The following is a 20728-nucleotide window of genomic DNA, read 5'->3' as shown; positions in this document are numbered from 1 at the left end:
CCTGAGCCGCGCCTGCAGCCGGGCCGCGCCTCCATGACTCCCTAGCTGCTGCTCTCTTTCTCTCCGGTCCTCACCCCCCGCTCGCCCGCCCGCCCGCTCGCCCGCCCGCCCGGCTCCCGTCCCGCCTTCTCCCTCGGCCGCGCCGCCGGCCGCCTTCAGGTGCGGAGTCCCGAGCGGAGGAGCGCCATGGCGTCCAACCCCGACCGGGGGGAGATCCTCCTCACCGAGCTGCAGGTAAGGGCCGCGGCCCTGCGGGAGCGCCGGCTCGGGCTGGGGGGGACCCCGGGGCGGGCGGGGACGCTGCGCACCGCGCCCCCGGCCCGCTAAGCGCGGAAACTCGCGCGCTGACAGCCCGGAGCCGCTTCCCCACGCCCGGGACCGGCCTCCCGCGCGCTTTCCGAGGCCACCGGGCGGAGGGACCCCCCCCCCCCCGGCCCCCGCGGGCGGGGCCGTGCGCTCGCTCGGGTCCCCTCCCGGTGTCACCGCCCCGCCCTCCCCCCCCCCCCCGACCCGCTCCCGAACTCCTTTGAATGACTCCCAGGCTGTGGGCGGTTCCCTCCCCTTCCCCTCCGACAGCACAAAGAGCGAGCGCCCCCAGAACTTGAGCCCCGGGAGGACTCGCTCCGAAGGGATGGCCTCGCTCCGCCAGCCCTCCCTCTTCAGGTGACCGAGTGCCCTTAGCGTAGTATGCGGGCCGTGTCCTTTCCTTGCCTTTTCCTTTTCCACTCAGTCAGAGGAGATAGGTGGTCCCTCCGATGGCTCCCCCCTGCTCAGATCCGGAAGTTCAGATGCCGATGGCTTCCCCCCACCCCACCCCCAAGACTTTCATTTTCCCTCCCTTTGGATACAAGAGAAAGAGCTCCAGAAGTTGTTTACAAACCAGAGAACAGTTCATTAAGTCAAAACGTTAGGCAGCACATGTCCGCAGAAGATAACAAAGTAGATCCCGTCATTAGTGTAGTTCGTGTCGAAACAATATTATTCTTTCCTATTTCCAGCTAAATATGTGATGATGTGAGCACGATTTTTGTTTTGAGATCTCTGTGGTGTAGGAGACTTCACTTTACACACTGTTATTTTTCATTACTTTGGAATATTCAAGAGATGTTTAATCTGGATTGAAATTTTGTCTCTTTAAACTGATTTTGGTTTGTTTTAATATACTCATTTTGGCTACTCAAAGATTAGGGGTGAGGACTGAAACACTTGAATTTCTTCTGGAAAAGTTGGACAGTTCATTTTTTTTTTAACAACTGAATCTAGAGGGTTGATTCTTTATGATGACAAAGTTACTCATTGCTCCTACCTGTAAATTTCTTGTTGAAATGCATTTCTCTTAGATCCCGGTGTAAGCCTAGTATGTTAGGCAATCAGATGTAAGCTTGAATGTATCGTTATTGGTATATCTTAAAGTTAGAGGCCTGAGCAGGGTACAATAATACATGGCTGCACATGTGGAGTCCTTTGGAAATGCAAAGTGGAATTTCCTGTCACTTGAAAATGTCATTATATAACGTTTTAATTACAATTAGCTTTTAGTATGCAGCTCTTCACAGCACGCATTTGCTAAATGAATAGATTCTGTTTTTAATTTGCATGCTTCTAAAAGTAAAATGTCCTGAAGTTTTTGGAAATAGCGTATATTGCCTAATTTTGAAGCATAAAAAGCACACTTTGATTTTGATAGCAGAAAATGCCACTAAAGTAACAATATTTTTCTATCAGTGCTGTTAGAATTATAAAGTTTGTGGCATCCTTGTATTTCTTGGGGATTGGCATAAATGACACTTATTTTGGCACTGTAACAGAAAACATCTTTGTGTTTATCAAATTATATTTAGGACCTTTTTGTTAATAAGGTCCATTTTGGCAGTAACAAGCAAATTAAAGAATAAAAAAAAACTTTAAGTATGACAGTTTAAATAATGGAAACAAAATAAGGAATACCAGATGCAGTTATGGTTTACAATAATAAAGTATAGCTCCCTCTGAAAAAATAATAGTTCTTATTAAGCGTTACTTTATTAATAACCTTTATGTTGTTAATATATATCTAGGACATTTTTCTTGATTTATTGTACTCTCAGTTCTAATAAAAGTTATTGCATTTAAAGTTTATCATGTTTATTAAAATATTTACATGCATATAATTACTTAAGGTACATGGTCATAAAATTTACTTCATTTATTCATATACTTATTTCATTTGGTCATGAAACAAATGTAATTGACCCAATATTTGCCAAAAGTGTACTTAGAGTGTCATTTTTAAAAGCTTCTAAATTGTTTGAATTTATTTAGACTGAAAACTAGTTTAATATGAATTTCTTAATGTTTATCTGCCAAACACTTTTTAAAATATTTAAATAGTAAGTAATGTAACCAACTTTAAAATGTGTTTAATGGCCAAGCACTGTCACTTCACCATATCTTGTCTTAGGAATACTGTTTCACTTTAGATATTGATTATAACTTCAACAAAATATTTATTTGTGAAAACACATCCAGTTTCTTTTTTAATCATACTGCAGAATTTGAATAGTTTACTGGAGTTGGGATTGACTTATTAATAATTTTTGCTTCTAGATAGGCAAAACTACAAATTTGAAACCATTGCTTTGTCTTCACACTTACTGTAGTGTTTCTGTGAGTAACATTTTTACTCTTGTTAGTAACACGGAGGCTTATTAAACAAGGATGCATTAATAGAGTGCACACTAACTTTGATGACCTTGAAGGTGTAAGGAAGAATTTTTGTTACAGAAACAACAAAAATAGGCTGTTAAAAATTTGAACTCCATTGGCAGTTTCTAGCTTTTATATCATAATGAATGTTATTAATTTCTTTCATTTGAAGCATAGCAGGAAACTTAATTTTGTGAGGCCAAAAACCCTGTGTTTTATTTTTAAAGAAACTGGGATTAATGAAAAGTATAAAGAATCTCCAAATGGCTATTGCAGTATTTTATATTTTAGAGAATCCAGAAGCAAATATTGAGTAGAACCAAATACTTAAATATTATTGATTATTGGTGATTCACCTCCTTCATCAAAGTTCCTTGTGAAATGTTTGCCTGGGTAAAGGAAATTTGCTCAAATGAAAAGTTATGGTAGTTAACCTTAAATTACAGATGTTAATGTCAACTGAATATCTACCAAAACTGTATTGTAGGATCTAAATATGACAAAATGATTTTTACTTTCTAGAGTAGCAGAAATAACATTTGTACTAGTAATGAGTTTTATGAAAGTACAGATAGCATTTATTATTTGCTACATATCAGCCATTGTCATTAGGTATCTTGTGTACTTTAATTTGATATTCAGAAAACTCTAGTAGGGTAAGATATGTTACTTCCATTTTGTAAATTAGGAAACCAAACTCAAGAGTGTTAAGTTGTCTGGCATGGTGGCACACGTCATTAATTCCAGCACTCAGGAGGCAGAAGGCAGGAGGATTCCTGTGAGTTCGAGGCCAGTCTATGTATATGTAGCAAGTTCTAGGCTAGCCAGGACTAAAGAGTGAGACCTTGCCTCAAAAACAACAACCAGAAACTAACCAACCAACAAACAAGAATGTTAAGTAAGTTTCCCATGGTTATGTTCTTAACTCTGAATTTGAACTCTGATCTGTGTGTTTTCAATTACATTATCTCAGTTCTGTGAATTCATAAATGTTTTGTATTCCAGTGTTGTATAAAAATTTCTAAAAATTGGTCCAAATGTTGTTAATCAGAGTTAGTGTTGTTGTAAACTTTAAGATCCTACTGGAATCAGGAAAAATGGTGTTCATATTTCATTTGTTAGTGTATAATTTAGCTGTGCTTTATTAATTTCAAATAGGGTACACTATTCCACAAAGAGTAACAATATAAACAACCTTCTCCAGGCTTTCTTCTATTAACAATGATTGTTTCTGATAAGAGGCATCCAAAGCTTGTTGAAAAAAATCTCCCAAAGATTGATTTCTCAAGTGGCTATTCATAGGTTAAATTTTAAGTTTGTGTATAACCTAGGTCTGTGTTGGCACTTAGAAGGTGTTTGGTATATTGATAAGAAGGCTCCATTTGTTATCTACAGTGAGGACTGTCCTGATCATTTTATGAGAAGTTCACTATAATTATTGGCCTATGCAATACAATTAACCCTTGTATCCTTGGATTCTTCATCCATGGATTCAACCAAATGTCTCTGCCCCTCAAGTGCTTGGATCTCTGAGTTTGAGGTCAACCTGATCTGCATAAAGTTCCAGGGAAACACCTACATAGAGAGACTCCTCAAAAAAAGGGGGTGGTGGTGGTGAGAAAGGGGTAGAGAGATGGCTCAGTGGTTAGGAGCACTGGCTGCTCTTCCAAAGGACCCAAATTCAATTCCTAGCACTCACATGGCAGCTCACAGCTGTCTGTAACTTCAGCTCCAGGAGATTCGACACCCTCAGACAGACATGTGGACAGAACACCAGTGCACATAAAGTAAAAATAAGTAAATCAACCAAAAAAAAAAAAAAAAAAAAAGCCGGGCGTTGGTGGCGCACGCCTTTAATCCCAGCACTTGGGAGGCAGAGCCAGGCGGATCTCTGTGAGTTCGAGGCCAACCTGGGCTACCAAGTGAGCTCCAGGAAAGGCGCAAAGCTACACAGAGAAACCCTGTCTCGAAAAACCAAAAAAAAAAAAAAAAATAAGTAAATCATTAAAAAGCCAACTGCATTGTATTGCCCATGCACAAACATTTTTTTTTTTTTTGTGTGTGTCATTCCCCAAACAATATAGCATTTGCATTGTATTGAAGGATGTGTGTAGATGATCTTACAAATACAATTATTCCTTGAAGTCAATAGGGAGTTCATTCCATGACACCTCTAGATCTCAGAATTCTTGGATGTGAAATGGCATGGTATCTGCATATAACTTAGAAAATCTTCCCTTTTGCCTTCAATCACCTATCAATTGTTTATAATACCCAATTCATGCATGCTAAAGTGCTGCATTATAAAGATGAATGGGTACATAAGAATTATATATAGTATTGGTAGTAGAGTATATCCATTTAAAAGATTTGCAATGACTACTTTGCCTAATTAGTTAATGGTTTAAAGCCTGGGCACACAGGCATTTTAATTTATTGGAAGTAGTTATGACAGACTTTGGAATTTATTTTTGGTTGTAGAAGATTTGCCACCTAGTGTGCTAATGTGTGCTAAGTAGCATGTATTTTTATACCTTAGTCTGTTTTCCCTTCCCTGTAGTTACAAAGGGATGGTTATTCTGGCTGTCTGAGAGCTTTCATTGAGCAAATTACATACACTTTTTTTTTCTTTTATTAAATCTCAGGCATACTGTACTGAATCATTATTTGTCATAGTAAGTACTCACGGACCACCACTTTCCCTCCTCCAAATATCTACATATTGTTTTCTTCTGTCTTTTCACCCCCGACTTTGCCTCCTTATCAACCCAGATATCATCACTATGAATAATGTGGTTATTCTCTTCCTCATTTGTAATTTTATAGAATGTACAATCCTAAAAGATATGTCTTTTACCTTAGTTTTTATATAATTGACTAGCATATAATCTTTTAAACTTGGTTTTCCACCTACTCTAGATAAATTTATCCATATTATTGCATGTTGCTATAGTGTAACAGCATTGAGTGTAATTTTATTGAATGGATATCTCCCATTGTTTGATATTTGAATAGTTAACTCCGTTGGTAATTTATTTTCTTGCTTTTCGTAATTGTGAATAAAGATGCTGTAGACAGTCTGTGTGTGTTTCTTGTGTATGTGTATGAACGAGCTGAAAGTATATGTGGAGGCTCACTTGCTGCTTTTTATAGTAGGTTAATGCTTTTAGCTTTTAGCATTAAGAGGTGATACTGAACTTCTAGTGGGGTATATGAATTTATAATCATGCCAACACATATATAAGAGAGTAAAGGTTCTTTTGTTATCTGTCTTTTGAACACTTTATATTGTCGTTTTAACTTTTATTACAAATCAAAAGGCCATAATACATTGTCTCTTGATCTTGATGGTATTTCCTGATTATTGTGATATAGAATATTTCTCTTTAAAAAATGTATCTTTATTATTTTGAATTATGTATAGTTGTATGTATTTGATATGGGTATTTGCATTTGAGTGCAGGTGCCCACAGAGGCCAGAAAGAAGGATTTTGGATTCCCTGGAGCTGAAGTTACCGATGGTTGTGAGCTTCCTGACTTGGATGCTGGGAACCAAACTTGTGTCCTCTGGAAGAGCAGCAACAAGTGCTCTTAACTACTGAGCCATCTCTCCAGCCACCCTGGAAAATTTCTTTTTGTTTTTTGACCTTTTATGTTTTTTCTTCAGTGGAATCCCTTTTCTTCTCTCTTGCCCATTTTTCGTGTTTGTTTGTTTTGATTTGTAAGAATTCTATATATTTTTTTTATTCTAAGTCTGTATATTGTATCTTTCAGTTTCTAAATTGTTACTTTCAGTTCAGAGGGTTGTTTAGGAGGAACAGTTTGAAATGTTTTACCATTTTGGGAAACATTGAGACTCATGATCTACAAGCTTGCAGTTATTATTTGTTGCAGATTGGGCATAAAAATAAAAGCATAATTTATGTCTATGGATTTGAAAACGTTCCAAATGAAAAGCCCCAGGCAGTTGTATAAAATATTGTACATCCCACACATGCTAGGCACTTAAATGTTAGTTAACTTAGAGTAAATATAGAAATAATGAAATTATTTATGTGAATGTTGATAAAACTTGTTTTTTCATTCCATTTCTTTTTAATTATGTAATACTGTTATTTGTCACCATTAACATGTAATTCTTATGTTTAGTAGACAGTATGTTTATGATTTTTCAGTCAGTTATCATGTATTCACACAACTTGTCAGTTTATTTCTGGAGTTGGTCAGGTTTAATATTGAGTATAAAACAAAAAAAGTTACTCATTATCACAATTTGCTAATATTTGCAAACCTGGAATCCTAAGTGCAGTTTTTCTAATTGCTGTGATATCCTTTGATGATGAAAAATTCTTAATTTTTAATATATTCGTCCATTTTTTCTTGTATTATAATTGCCTTACCCTCTTTTAAGAAATTGCTTCTTAAACCCAATTCCTGGGTTTAAAAGACACTTACTGGCTGGGTGGTGGCGGCGCACATTTTTAATTCCAGCACTCTGGAGGCAGAGGTAGGCGGATCTCTATGAGTTCGTGGCCAGCCTGTGCTACCAAGTGAGTTCCAGGCAAGTTGCAAAGCTACACAGAGAAGCCCTGTCTCGAAAAAACAAAAACAAAACAACAACAACAAAAAGACACTTACCTGTGTTATCTAGTAAGGTGTTGTTATTTTTGAGACTGTCTCCCTAGGTAGCCTAGACTAGTCTTAAATTTACAGTACTTCTACTTCAAACACCAAATGCTGAGATCACACAGATTTGTGCCACCACCTTTGGCTTCTACTAAAATATGTGTTTTATTTTATTATTTTATGTTCAAGTCGTTCGATAGTCTTTTTAAAAGAGCAGCTTTATGTTCACAGCAGAACCAGAAAAGGCACTGATTTCCTAACTACCATAACCACACATAAGTATAGCTTCCCATGTTACCATGCTCATCAAAATGATATGTTTATTGACATTGATGAATGTGCATTAATATACTGTTTTCATCCAAAGTCCATAGTCTATATTAGGTTCACTTTTAGCATTGTGTATTGGATGTATTTACTCAAATGTATAACATATATTCACCATTGTCTTAGTAAGGGTTTCTATTGCTGTGAGGAAACACCATGACCAAAAGCAACTTCAGGAAGACAGGGTTTATTTTGCTTATACTTCCATATCACAGTTCATACTAAAAGGAAGTTCACATCAAAAGAAGTTGGGTAGGAACTCAAACAGAGTAGGAACCTGGAGGCAGGAGCTCAAATAGAGGCTGTGAAGTGCTGCTTCCTGGCTGACATTTCATGGTTTGCTTTTTTCATGGTATAGCATCCAAGATCATCTGCTCAGGAGTGGCACCACCTCCCACATCAATCACTAATTAAGAAAATGTCCTATAGGCTTGCCTATAGTCGATCTTATGGAGGCATTTTCTCAGTTGAGCTTCCTCCCTCTCAGATGACTCTAGCTTTTGTTGAGTTAACATAAAATTAGCCAGCACAACCATTATACTACCATTTAGAGTAGCGGACTAAGAATCCTGTGTGTCTCATCTCTTCATTTCTCCCTCTGCTCTGTTCTGAGAAAAACCTGATGTTTTCACTGTATTTGTAGCTTTTCTTTTCCAGAATAGCATGCAGTTGAAGTCATACATTATTATGTAGCATTTTCACTTTCACTTCTTTTACATAGTAATACACTTAGTTTCCTCTGTATCCTTTCACGATTTCATAAATATTTTTTTCTGAGGGAGCATTTCATATTATCACAGATTGGCTTCAGACTTGCTATGTAGCCTAAGATGACCTTGAACTTCTGATCCTTTTGCCTCCATTCTCCAAGTGCTAGGATTATAGGTCTGTGCTACTACACCCAGATTATATGGTTCTGGGGGGTCAAACTCAGGGTACTAGGCATGTAACCTACCAGTGGAAATACATCCCCAGCCCAATATTGTCTTACCTCTTTCTTGAATAATATTCTGTTGTTTAGATGTACTGTGCTATGTTCATTTACTTACTAAAGAACATTTTGGCTGCTTCCAAGTTATAAAATAATAAACTATGAAGAATGTCCTGTACAAATTTTTGTGGGGTGCACGTTTTTAATTTTCTTGGGTAAATACCAAGTAATGTAACTATTGGATTGTGTAATAAGAGTCTATCTAGTTTTGTCACTGCCAAATCATCCTCAATTGATTGTACTGTGTATGCTCACCTACAAGGAATAAGAGTTGCTGTTTCTTCACATCCTTTGCAGCATGGAATAGTATCCTTCTCAATTTTAGCTACTCTAGTATGTATAGTGTCTCATTTTAATAGTTGATTTTTGAATATTGAGTAAATGTCTGCACTTTCATTTTTAATGTTTAAAACATTTATAATGTGTATCAAACAACCTTAGATTATAAATTTGAGATCGAGTACTTTTTCATCTGTTAGGATCATGTCTGAATTAGCTTTATTTGGTCCAGTTTTTCCAGTTAGAATTGAGGCTATATCATACTAAGTATGTAAGAATTAGGCCTGAAGTTATCCTTACTTACTTTGTAGCTGACTTCTTCCTTGTAATATTAGTTGTATCTTGTCACTTTATTTCCTAAAATCTGTGTGAGTAAAGATCATTCTTTAACTTCTTTATTAACTCCCACAATATTCACCATTTAAAGCTAAAGCTTTACGTTTTCTCCAAGTCCAACCCATTCCTGCTCCTTTGTAATCAAGAAATCACTTGCCTTGTCATTGCCTCTACTGAGTGATATACATGATATGCCACAATGTAAACCTAATTTAACTTTCTTTCTCTTTAGTCCTTCTCTCCCTGTGCCCCCTCCCCCCCTCTGGCCTTCATGTCCACGTTCCCATCCCTGCCCTTGCCCTACCACATTTAAGGAGACATTGTATTGTCTTTCTGTGTCTATACTTTGCTGGTCTTTTCCATTTTCTATAGTCTATGTGTCATTCTTTACAGTCTGAGGTTTTTATTTTCTTCTGGATTATTGCCTGAAAATAAGTTCATGTCTCATGTTATTATATTTTTTTTTTTTTTTTTTTTTTTTGGCTTTTCGAGACAGGGTTTCTTTGTGTAGCTTTGTGCCTTTCCTGGAACTCACTTGGTAGCCCAGGCTGGCCTCGAACTCATCGAGATCCGCCTGGCTCTGCCTCCCAAGTGCTGGGATTAAAGGCGTGCGCCACCACCGCCCGGCCTATATTTTTTAATACTATGATCCTTCAGACTTCTTTTATAATAACAGTCATTTAAAGAAATTCCTTAGCTACCTTTATCTTTACTTTCCACTTCTTTAACTTACCTAAATATGACTTCAGTATCAATTATTCCATTGAAATTCTCTAAAAGACATCAGTGGTCTTCTGTTTCTAACCACTAGGGACAATTGATATTACTTCAGCTTCCTGGAACTTTCATTTTTAAGCTTTGAAGACTCACCACAAACCTGTTTTTACATATATGTACACATACCAACACACATATATGAGCTTATGGCTAACTGATGTGTGTGCACTACAGGAAGTTTCACTTAATCCAAGGATAAGATGGAGAATCAATCCCTCATAATACTAAACAGAAAACTGAATGCCTTCTTTCCCTGCCTCCCTTTTCTTTTCTTTCTTTGATTTTATGTTCCCTTATCTCTTTAACCTTACAGATCAAATACCCACAAGTCCCTGGCTAACTAAACAGTGTACTCTGTGCCACAGTTTCGAATGCTTGACTGAGAAAATCTGATTGGCCTTATTCACCTTGATCCATTCAGCTGTGTAACTTGGGGAATGGGATTGTATTAGTAAGGGCAATTATTTTCTGAAAAGGGAGTGTAGGGTAGAAAAAAAGCACGCGTTTAAACTCTTTCAGTAACTTTCTTTTGATTATAGAATGAAATAGACCTTCCATTTTCTGGCCCTTATACGTCCTTCTAGACCTTTCTCTCTGTCTGTCTTAGGCTAGGGCATATTGAACTATTTGAAGATGTATGAACCACATTTCTTTTTTGTACTTTTGTGTCTAGTTTTGAGAATACTAATATTGTCTGTCTTCATGAATAGTATTTTGTTGCAAATTAGACAGTCCTCTAATTCTACTAAGAAACAGTTATATTCATGTAGAATCAAAAAGTTATTACAGGCATATACCACTATATTATCATGTAAGTAAATATAGTGAATTAGTCATTTTGCATTTGTGACCGTTTGCAAAATAGGCTATTTCCCATTTACAGCTCCTGTCATAGAATATATCACTTAGTGCAATGGTTAAATTGTGCGTTACTTTATGTCCCTAGCTCCTAGCATACTACTTATGCTCAGTAAGTGCCCAAATTGTAAGTAATGTAAAGTTTAATCTTCTGACCAATCTGCCATACTTGTCTAAGTTTCTAAATTCTTTTCTTGTTGACTATGCTAGAAATCTGGTCATTTTTATTAGTTGCTATCCTAGCCTCTTCAGTTCACTGTTATATTTTGACTGTTATGGAAATGCAGTTTTTCCCTCCTCTGGTGTAATTTTTAAGATTGTTTCATTTTGCTGGATATGGTGACACATTCTGTAATTCTAACACTTGGGAGGTGTGGCAAGGGCATTGAGATCTAAGAGTCAGCCCAGGCTATATAATGAGACCTTGTTTTATAGGCTGGCCTAAAATCTAGATAATTGATCATGCTTCATAGATTTTATTCTCCTCTCTTTCCTTTTTTGTTCATAGAGGGAGAGGATAGTGAAGATAGCTATCTTAACCTATAGATACTTCCATGACAGTCTTAATTTAAAATAACAGCAAGCTGAGTTTGTGTGCCTGCATAATTGAAATCTTACACTATATGATGAATTTCTAGGATTGAGCATTCATTGAAGAATTTAAGGTGCTTAATTTATTTGTGCATTGCAAATACTGAACTAGAGCACCACTTGCAGACTCTGTGGATCTGCTTAAATAAATTCATAGCCTGCCTTTGTTGTTTTCGCAGAAACTTTTGACATAGTTATCAATTTGAACTAAGATTGTATATTGCTACAAAGTACAAAAGGTCCAAAGTACAAAAGGACACATTTTTGTCCTAGATAGAAAGGTTTATGGCAATATTCTAAATATTACTAAATAATACGAACTCTATAATTGAATATACTTGAGCTTTGATATGCAAATTATACTAAATGCCCAGTTTGCTTCTTATTTAGCATAATTGAATTTCCATTTATTTCTACATAGACCCTGTCTCTGTACTTCAACATCAAGAGAGTGTTCATTTTCCAAAAATTTTTGTTCTAGTTTGAGTTTTCACTGTGTTAAAACCTCATAGAAACTGTGCACAGAATTCTATACTTAGTGTTTGTCTTAGTTAGGGTTTCTATTGCTGCAAAGAGACACCATGACCATGGCAACTCTTATAAAGAAAAAAACATTTAATTGGGGTAGTTTACATTTTCTGAGGTTTAGTCCATTATCATCATGGTGTGACATGGTGGCATGTAGGCAGACATGATGCTGCACGTGAGAGTCCTACATCTTGATAGGCAAGCAACAGGAAGTAATTTAAGACACTGGGCAGTATCTTGAGCATAGGAGACCTCAAAATCTGCCTCCACAGTGACACACGTCCTCCCAAAAGACCACACCTATTCCAGCAAGGTCACACCTCTTAATAGTGCCACTCCCTTTGGGGGGGCCATTTTCTTTCAAACCACCACAGTGTTGGTTTGCCCCTTTAAGAACTGGGGCTGGAGAGATGGGTCAACAGTTAAGAGCACTTGTTAGCACTCACATGGTGTCTCACAACCATCTGTAACTCCAGTTCTAGGGTATCCAGCACAGTCCTGTGGTCTTCATGGTCACCAGATACACAAGTGGTGTACATACATACATGCAAGCAAAATATTCATACATATAAAATAAATCTCTAGAGTAAACTAAAAAAAAAATTGTCTTATAACCAGCCGAGGACTAAATATCATATATGAGGTAGCACCTTGCTTTATCAATTCGCTAAAAGATGAACTAATTGAGGCTGATGAAGTGGTAGGTAGTTGTTTTATTATGTTAATTATACTACAGTGGTAATAGATAGGAACTGGTATAGGCTATAAAGGTATCTCAGAAAATAAAGAGAATCATGCAGAAAAGTATTAATAGAAATATTCAGTATTTATAATGGCATATTTGTAGAATGTTCTTTAATTACTAAGTACTTTCATGTGCAAATTTTGCATGTGATCATTATAGTTTTTGTTTTTGTTTGACAGGTCTTTCTTTCTGTGTAGCTTATGCTGTCCTGGAATTCACTGTGTAGCCCAGGCAGGTCTTGAATTTGTATTAGTCCTTTTGCCTCAGTCTTCTAAGTGTTTGAGTTACAGGAGTGAGCTACTACTACTGGCTGAACTCTTATAATTCCTCTTCATTATGGTTGAAGAGGTAATTAGACCCAATCTGCAGGTTTATATTTATTCAGTCAAAGTCACGTTTAACCTGAACCTCTGTCTTCTGGCTCCTCTCTCTCATTAAAGTTTCTATATAATTCTATTATTATCACCTTGTAAGGTTTTTGTTTTTTGTTTTTAGTCTGCTGTAAAATCAAGATTTTTCAAGGGTATGTTCTAGTATTGTTAATTTTTAGAGCTTTTAAAAATAACCTAAAATTTAAAAAATTTTCAAATATATTAAAAATGACTGTGGAAAAAAATATCTCTTTCAGGAGAACTGAAAATGACTATGAATTGGCATCTGTAATTTGCCACGTACTCATGATAGTATTAAAGTTCTTTGACATAGTTAATAGTAACATTAAAATTACCTATCCTTGTTTACAGTTTATATAAAACTTAAAAATTATTTGAAGAAGCTATTACAAATGAAGTTAGATGTTTTCTGTACTTATGAATTAAATTACATGTACATTAAAAGAAGCCAGACGTGTTACGCACTGTACAGACTTGCAAAGCAACTTATTTGACTCATGATTATGGTAGCTGTTGGGTTCATATAGCACAATGCCAGTGTCCTAACAAGTGATTCCCCCAGGCTACATCACAGCTGAATTGTGATGGTGGAGAAGCAGAAAGGGAACTTGGTAGCCTGCAGGAGGACCAAATATTTGGAGTGGACTAGTTTTATAACAACAAACTCTCATTCGTCATAGGATACACTCTTCATGACCTTGTTTACCTCTTCTAGGCTGCCTCAACACTACCCAGTAGGCCTAAGTTTCCAGCACATGACCCTGTGGGAGACAATTCAAATGAATTCAGAGACTAAAGGTCTGTCAGTGACTTAAATAAAAAGATATTTTAAAGCCCAAGAGTAAATTCCATTTTCACTTGGCATCTAACAAGCTTTCCTAAACCATTTAAAGCACAATCTTTATTCTCGATAATTTTATATAAGTGTGCAACAAAATATTTTATCTACCTTCCATTTCCCCCTTTATCTCTTCAAATCTTTCCCAACATGCCCTCTTCCAAGTTGTAAGCCATTGCTTTCCTTTTTTCATATCTTAACACTCAATAATCCTAGCATTTCAGAATTAAATACATAATAATAAGGAAAAGGATGCTCTACTTTATTTTTGTTGTTTACATTAATTTTATCATGGCAAATGCAATATTTTTCTTAATGGTGCCATTCCTATGCCTTAACCTTGATTTTTCCCTTCTATGCTCTTTAAAAACATGATAGCCATCCTTTTATTATGCCTTTCCGCTAAAATTGTCTTTTTAAGGAAGGAAAATTACTGTATATAATTCCATTTTTGTTTTGTTTTGTTGTTCCTGTTGCTCAATATGTGACTTGCTAAAAGCCAGCTCTATTGCCAGCGCCTAAAACAACAACAAAACAAGCAGTAGAAACTCCTGGAACTCAGCTTTGATTTTATTTCATCTAGCCTTGGACCTTCTAACCCCCCCCCCCACACACACACACACACTATTCTGTCCAGCTAGAACCTAGCACTTGATGTATAGCTGCGTAGTTTAGCCTGATGGATCATTAGGCTTCTGTAACTGTTTTTCTGTGAATACATCTGACATGTCTATCCATGAAAAGCACTTCATTTCCTTTGGTGACTTTAGATTTTTGTTACATATTCTGTCAGAAGTACTTGCTTGGTTAAATTAGGAGCCCTGGTGAGCCATTGAGTGGGAGTGGCTGAATGTGAAGACTTAAGACATTACTCTGCACCGCTGAAGATTTTATAGACACTGAATTTAAGCATCATTAAATTTGTGAAATATTTCTCTTTCTTAAATAATTAACTTGGCATATTGGAACTTGATACTTTATAAACTTGAATATTTAAAACTTTTGTTCTCTGTAATAGCATTTGGCTTAAAAAAACAAATACTGGCCAGATGTGGTGTGCTTTTAGTCCCAGCACCATGGAGGCAGAGGCAGGCAGATCTTGGTAAGTTTGAGGCCAGCTTGGTCCACATAAGAAGTTCCAGGCCAACCGGGGATGTAGTGTGAGACCCTTTCTCAAAAAACAAAACAACAGAAAAACCAGTGTGTGTGTGTGTGTGTGTGTGTGTGTGTGTGTGTGTGTGTGTGTGTGTGTGTGTATTTTGTACAGAAACACACATATATTCTGGGAAGTTCTGTTTCAAATATAATTTACTTTTTATTTTTTTACTTCAGTAATTTTTTTTTGTTAACTAGGACACTAGCATAGCCTAGGGCTACATAGGGTCAAAATCATTATTAATATCACTGTTTTTCTACCTCCGCATCTTAAATCTTGTCTTAAAGGGAAATAAATGTAGAGCTATAATCTCCTGTGCTGATTATCTTCTGACCTGGCTTAGGCTCTTTTGCAGTTAACTTTTAATTTTTTATTGGTAAGAGTATACTCTAAAATAATAAAAATGTATTATGTAGAAAATGACTATTGTGTAATCATTTATTATACCTGGTCATGATCATTTGATATCTAGTACAGTAGTTGTCAGCTAATGTGTAGCTATTAAAATTTAAATTGTGAAATTCAATAATACTCAGTAGTCAGATTTGGCCAGTGGCTGTTGTTATATAGGATAGCATCAACTTTGATTATCATATACTTTATTATAGAAACTCTGTAGAACTGTTCTAGAAAAGAATTTGATTTATTTCAATATTGTCAATTTAGATGAGGCCAAAAGTCCCCTATAAATTATATTTCTGCTTACACTTGATGAAGTAATGTATTAGTATGGCTTGAAAATCATTCAGTTTAAAGAGGCTTTCCTAAACCTGGTTGTAGTGATGCATGCCTTTAATTCCAGAACTCAGGAGGCAGAGGCTGGTGGATCTCTGTGAGTTCAAGGCCAGTGTTGTCTACATTCCAGGACACACAGGGTTTTTCTACACAGAGGAAAAAAAAATGCTTTCCTACACTGAGTCCTTAATGTTTTTGCTTACAGCCTGATGGAGAAGTGTCAGCGTTACAGTTGGTTGAATATTACATAATTTTTTTTGTTGTTGTTGCTCTGTAGACGAGGCTGGCCTCAAACTCAGAGATCCACCTGCCTCTGCCTCTTAAGTGCTGGGATTAAAGGCATGCACCACCACCTCCTAGCTGAGTATTATATAAATTTTCATGTAATACTTTCAAATGAGAAGTAAAAAGTACGTGTATTTGAGCTTTAGTATATTAAGATATAAACTTGTGGATTCTTTTGTTTTGAAAGTTCATAGAAAAGATAGTATGAGTTTGAAGTCATATTTTGTAACCATTCTCTTGGTTAAGGGAATAGGTACTACATTCTTTAAGGAATTGCAGGATTCATCTCAGGTATGAAAAACATCAACTAATTAGTAACAGTTTGTCTAGTGCTTTTTCCACATCGCTGTCTTAAAACAGTTTTCTTAGAAATTTTGTATTTTGAATGTTTTCACTGTCACAGAGAAGCATTTTGACAACAGCCTCATATCATCTTGACAAAAATAGAAAAATGGGGCATATTTGTATTAGTGGTACTCTCTGAAATCATGGGTTTCATTGCTTTTTACTAATACCAGTTTGTTGACTTGTAAAATTACTTTTAAAAGATACTGTTAAATCTTTTTTGAATTTGCTGGCTGTATTTCTTAATGTTTTTTAAAAGTCTTATTTCTTGAATATATTGTTGAAACACATAAACCAAAATAATAAAATCCCTTATTTCTAAGGATTATAATAGTGTCTGTGCACGTGCATGTGTGCGTGTTCGCATGTGTGCATAATATTTTATTTTTCTTTTTAATAGTAAATATGAGGAAATTGATCCAATCTCAATTTTTGTCTCTCTGTTGAGTTTTCCCATTTTATAACATAAGAGACTGACTTTGGGTCCATATGAACATATGCAGACCTTGAGTGGTTTTATTGCTTGTTTTTTTTGTTTTTTTGTTTGTTTTTTAATTGTGTTAGAGATTGAACCCTGGGTCTTGCACATACTGGAAAACAATCTACCAGTGAGCTACTTCACCATCTCTTCTGAGAATAATTTTAATAAGCAAAAGCCATGCATTAAGGATTCTTCTGCCCTCAGTATCCTCATTGAAAAATTGCATAATAAAGGTTATCACTTTAGGAAAAAATAAAAAGTGGGGAAAAATAGAAATCGAAAATTAAGCTTTTGTTTTTCCTGTGTCCTTACCTTGGTGGTGATGGTCAGTCTCTCTGTCTGTCTGTTTGCCTGTCTGTGATATACTTATAACAAGCCTCTCTGCAGGGGTTCTCTTTGGGTTCACTGCAGTAGTTGAGCTAAGGAAGGCTTACCAGTTCACAGTCTAGTTTTTTTTTTTACCTCACCAACTTTGGTTGGTGGATTCTTATTTAGCTCTTCTTACTACAATTAAAATTAATGAGCTAGTACTAATACTATGTGGAACAGAGAAAACAGCTGATTTTTTTAAAAAAATACAGTATATGTAGATATTTAGAAAAATCCCTTCAGTAATCAAGAAAAGATCTATTTTAGATGGATATTGTCCATTCATGTAGATTTTTCTACTGTAGAAATAACAAAAATAGCAAATGCAGAATTTATTAAAATGTTTCTAAACCAGAATTTCATAGTTGACTATTTGAATATTAGCATTTTATCTGATTATGCTTGCAGCAGCTTTTTTTCCTTTCATATATAAGCTAGAGTACAATTTACTTATTTAGTAATTTAGAATACATGCACTTAGATTATGAGCAAATGAAATAAAGTGTCATGAAATTAAAGTAGACCCATTATCATTTCAGTTGTCCCTAGAGAAACTTCTGTTGTTAATTTCCAAAATTGTATTGTTAGGACTTGTGCATTTGCGTCACTCACTTCTTACCCAGGTATTGCCAACTAAACACCAAACGAAAATCTCCTATTCAGAACTTTTATTTACATAGAAAGAGCAATTAGGGCTTATGGAGCCATAAAGCACACCACTTATGGCTCAGGAAATTAATCTAAGTCAACCCTGTTATTTAATAACAAATGTGTAAATGCCCATACAGTATAGAGCAAAAGTCAGAACTTACAGGCAGTTAATCAGCTGAAGGTAAATTTGGTGAATGTCGTATGGGAATGACAATGACCGGGGAACTGGGAAGTGCCTAGAAAATCAGTGAGTTGAAGCCACTCTTGAGCTGTGAGCATTTTTTTGTTTTCATGTTACTGCTTTTCAAGACTGTTAAGCAAACAGGATGTGTTAGTAGAACTACATTTATACCATTATAGTGATTAGTCTTTATCAAATCAAATATTTGCTAGCCATAGACACTCACACCTGTAATTCCTGCAATTTAGGAGGCTGAAGTGGAGGAATTGCTTTGAGCTTCAGGCATGCCAAGGCAATGCATCGAAACCCTGTCTCAAAGGAAAAGGCAAAATCAAATACTTTATAGTACATACCTTTGCCAGGTATGCTATGTTTGTTAAAAACTATATGATGTATTGAAAGAAACATTGGACTTGGCCATTAACCATTAGAACTGCATTGTCCAGCAATAATGCTTGTTGTGATTGATAACATTCAGTATGTTAGCCGATAAGAACACATGGTTAGTCACACCTGATTAAGGCTTAGTGTGAATGAGGGGCTGATTTTTAAAATTTAAAGTTAAATTTACATAGACATGTGATTAATATTACTGACCTAGACAGTGGCACTCTAGATTCTAAGTTCACTTGCTTAGACAATCATAAAAAGCTATCAGTTAAGATTTAAACGGCAAGTTGGAGAGATGGCTTAGTGGTTAAGACCACTTGCTGCTCTTGTAGGGGATGTGAATGCAGTTGCTAGCATCCCCATCAGGTGGCTCACAGCTGCCTGCAACTGTAGTTCCTGAAGACCTGTTGCCCTTTTCTGGCCTCCATGGACACCTGCATGCTCACACACATACACAAATAAAAATAAATTTAAGACATTTAAATTACATATCTGAAGAGCAGTAATAAGTTCAAGGAGTGTGGGATAATAAGAGCCAAATACATGAAAGCAGGAAGTTGTTCTATTTTTCATTCAGAAGGCTGCCCAGAGTCATGTTTGTGTGATTTTCTTTTTCTTTTCTGGCAGACAAATTATTTAATAATTGTGGATGGCCTTGATCTATTTGCTGTATCTAAACTTGGTCAACAGCGTGAAAAGGGAGGTTTTGTATTGTTTTCTTTCTTTGAGGTTAAAAAAAAAAAGCAACAACAAAGAAGTAAGAAATATGCATTTTTAAAGAACAGCTGTGCTTTGTTTTATGCTCTTGCTTATTCTTTTTGCTTGGCAGAACAATGAGTTTTACCACCTGAAGGGCTTCAGCCATTTTCATGCTCCTTTCTGGGATGACAGCTAAAGTTGAGCAGCTATGGAGGAAGGCAATTGAAAATTCAGTAGCATGGTTTTCACGTTTTTTTTTTCTTTTTTAGTTTCCACTGGTGTCTTAGTTAGGGTTTTTTATGGCTGTGAAGAGACACCATGACCACTGCAACTCTTAGAAAACATTTAATTGAGGTGGTGGCTTACAGTTTCAGAGATTTAGTCCCTTATCATGACAGGGAGCATGGCAGCATGCAGGCACATGTGATTGGTGCTGGTTACATCTTGACCAGAAGGCAGCAGGAAGTCGACTTGATGTCACCCTGAATGAAGCTTAAGGAAAGAGACCTCAAAGCCTGCCCCACAGTGACACACATCCTTCAACAAGACTACACCTACTCCAACATGACCACACCTCTGATAGTGCCATTCCCTTTGCGGGCCGTTTCCTTTGAAACCACCACAACTGTGAGAAAAAAAATTGTTCAGTAATTGTTAGCTTTATTCTTCGAATTGTGTTTAATCCTATAGCATTGTTTTTGCCATATGAAATATTTTGTCCTTTTCTTTGGTATAAAAGCTATACTCCTTTAAAGACTCCTATATCGGCTGGGCGGTGGTGGCGCACGCCTTTAATCCCAGCACTTGGGAGGCAGAGGCAGGTGGAGCTCTGTGAGTTCGAGGCCAGCCTGGGCTACAGAATGAGTTTCAGGAAAAAGGCGCCAAACCTTTTGGGGATGGGCTCTTTGGTGTCAAGAGTCCATGCAATTGCTAGTTAGCTCTCTGACTCATGCTTGTGGGTCAGGATATTAGCCAGTGCCATGCCTGCCTACAGCCATGCTCCCTGCCATGATGGTCATGGCCTCACTCTCTGAAATTATAAGCCCCAATAAGCTCAGAACTGTCAGTTGCCTTGGTCATAGTAAATATTTACTGTCTTGAAAAACAACAACAAAAGACTCATTTTTTAAAAAATCTTGACTAAGACCAGGCATGTTGACACATGTCTTTAACCCCAGCACTTGGGAAACTGGCAGGCAGATCTCTGTGAGTTCGAGGTCAGCCTGGCCTATCAAACAAGTTCCAGGACAGCCAGGGATGTCACACACACAGGAAATTTTATCCCCCGTCCCCCCCAAAAAAAACAGATCCAGTACTACTCTGTGTAAAAATTGATTTATTAAAGATAAATTATTCAAATGTCTGTGGGAAAACATTTATCTGAACTTCTTACATAAAAATAAAATGAAAGTTACTTTCATGTATTACTATAAAATCCAAGGCATGTAAAAGTTTCATTGCTT

At 36.7% G+C, this 20728-nt stretch overlaps 1 protein-coding gene across 7 annotated transcripts in view; it reads left to right on the top strand.

Moving 5' to 3' along the window:
• The window catches only part of Pkn2 (protein kinase N2), a 151599-nt gene that overhangs the window by 36600 nt on the left and 94271 nt on the right, over positions 1-20728 (top strand). The window contains exon 1 of one of the 7 annotated variants that reach the window (XM_076575084.1): positions 27-234. The exons of 2 other annotated variants lie outside the window; for them this stretch is intronic. In XM_076575084.1, the coding sequence (XP_076431199.1) occupies positions 187-234 (48 nt within the window). In that variant the 5' untranslated portion in view covers positions 27-186. Of the gene's footprint in view, positions 1-26; positions 235-523; positions 664-20728 lie in introns of those variants that run through there. 4 more of the 7 variants (XM_076575086.1, XM_076575081.1, XM_016004721.3 and 1 more) reach the window with 4 other exon arrangements.

Source organism: Peromyscus maniculatus, chromosome 6 (genome assembly GCF_049852395.1).
Source record: "Peromyscus maniculatus bairdii isolate BWxNUB_F1_BW_parent chromosome 6, HU_Pman_BW_mat_3.1, whole genome shotgun sequence".
Classification (NCBI taxonomy): domain Eukaryota; kingdom Metazoa; phylum Chordata; class Mammalia; order Rodentia; family Cricetidae; genus Peromyscus; species Peromyscus maniculatus.
This window is presented reverse-complemented; position numbering and strand designations above follow the sequence as displayed.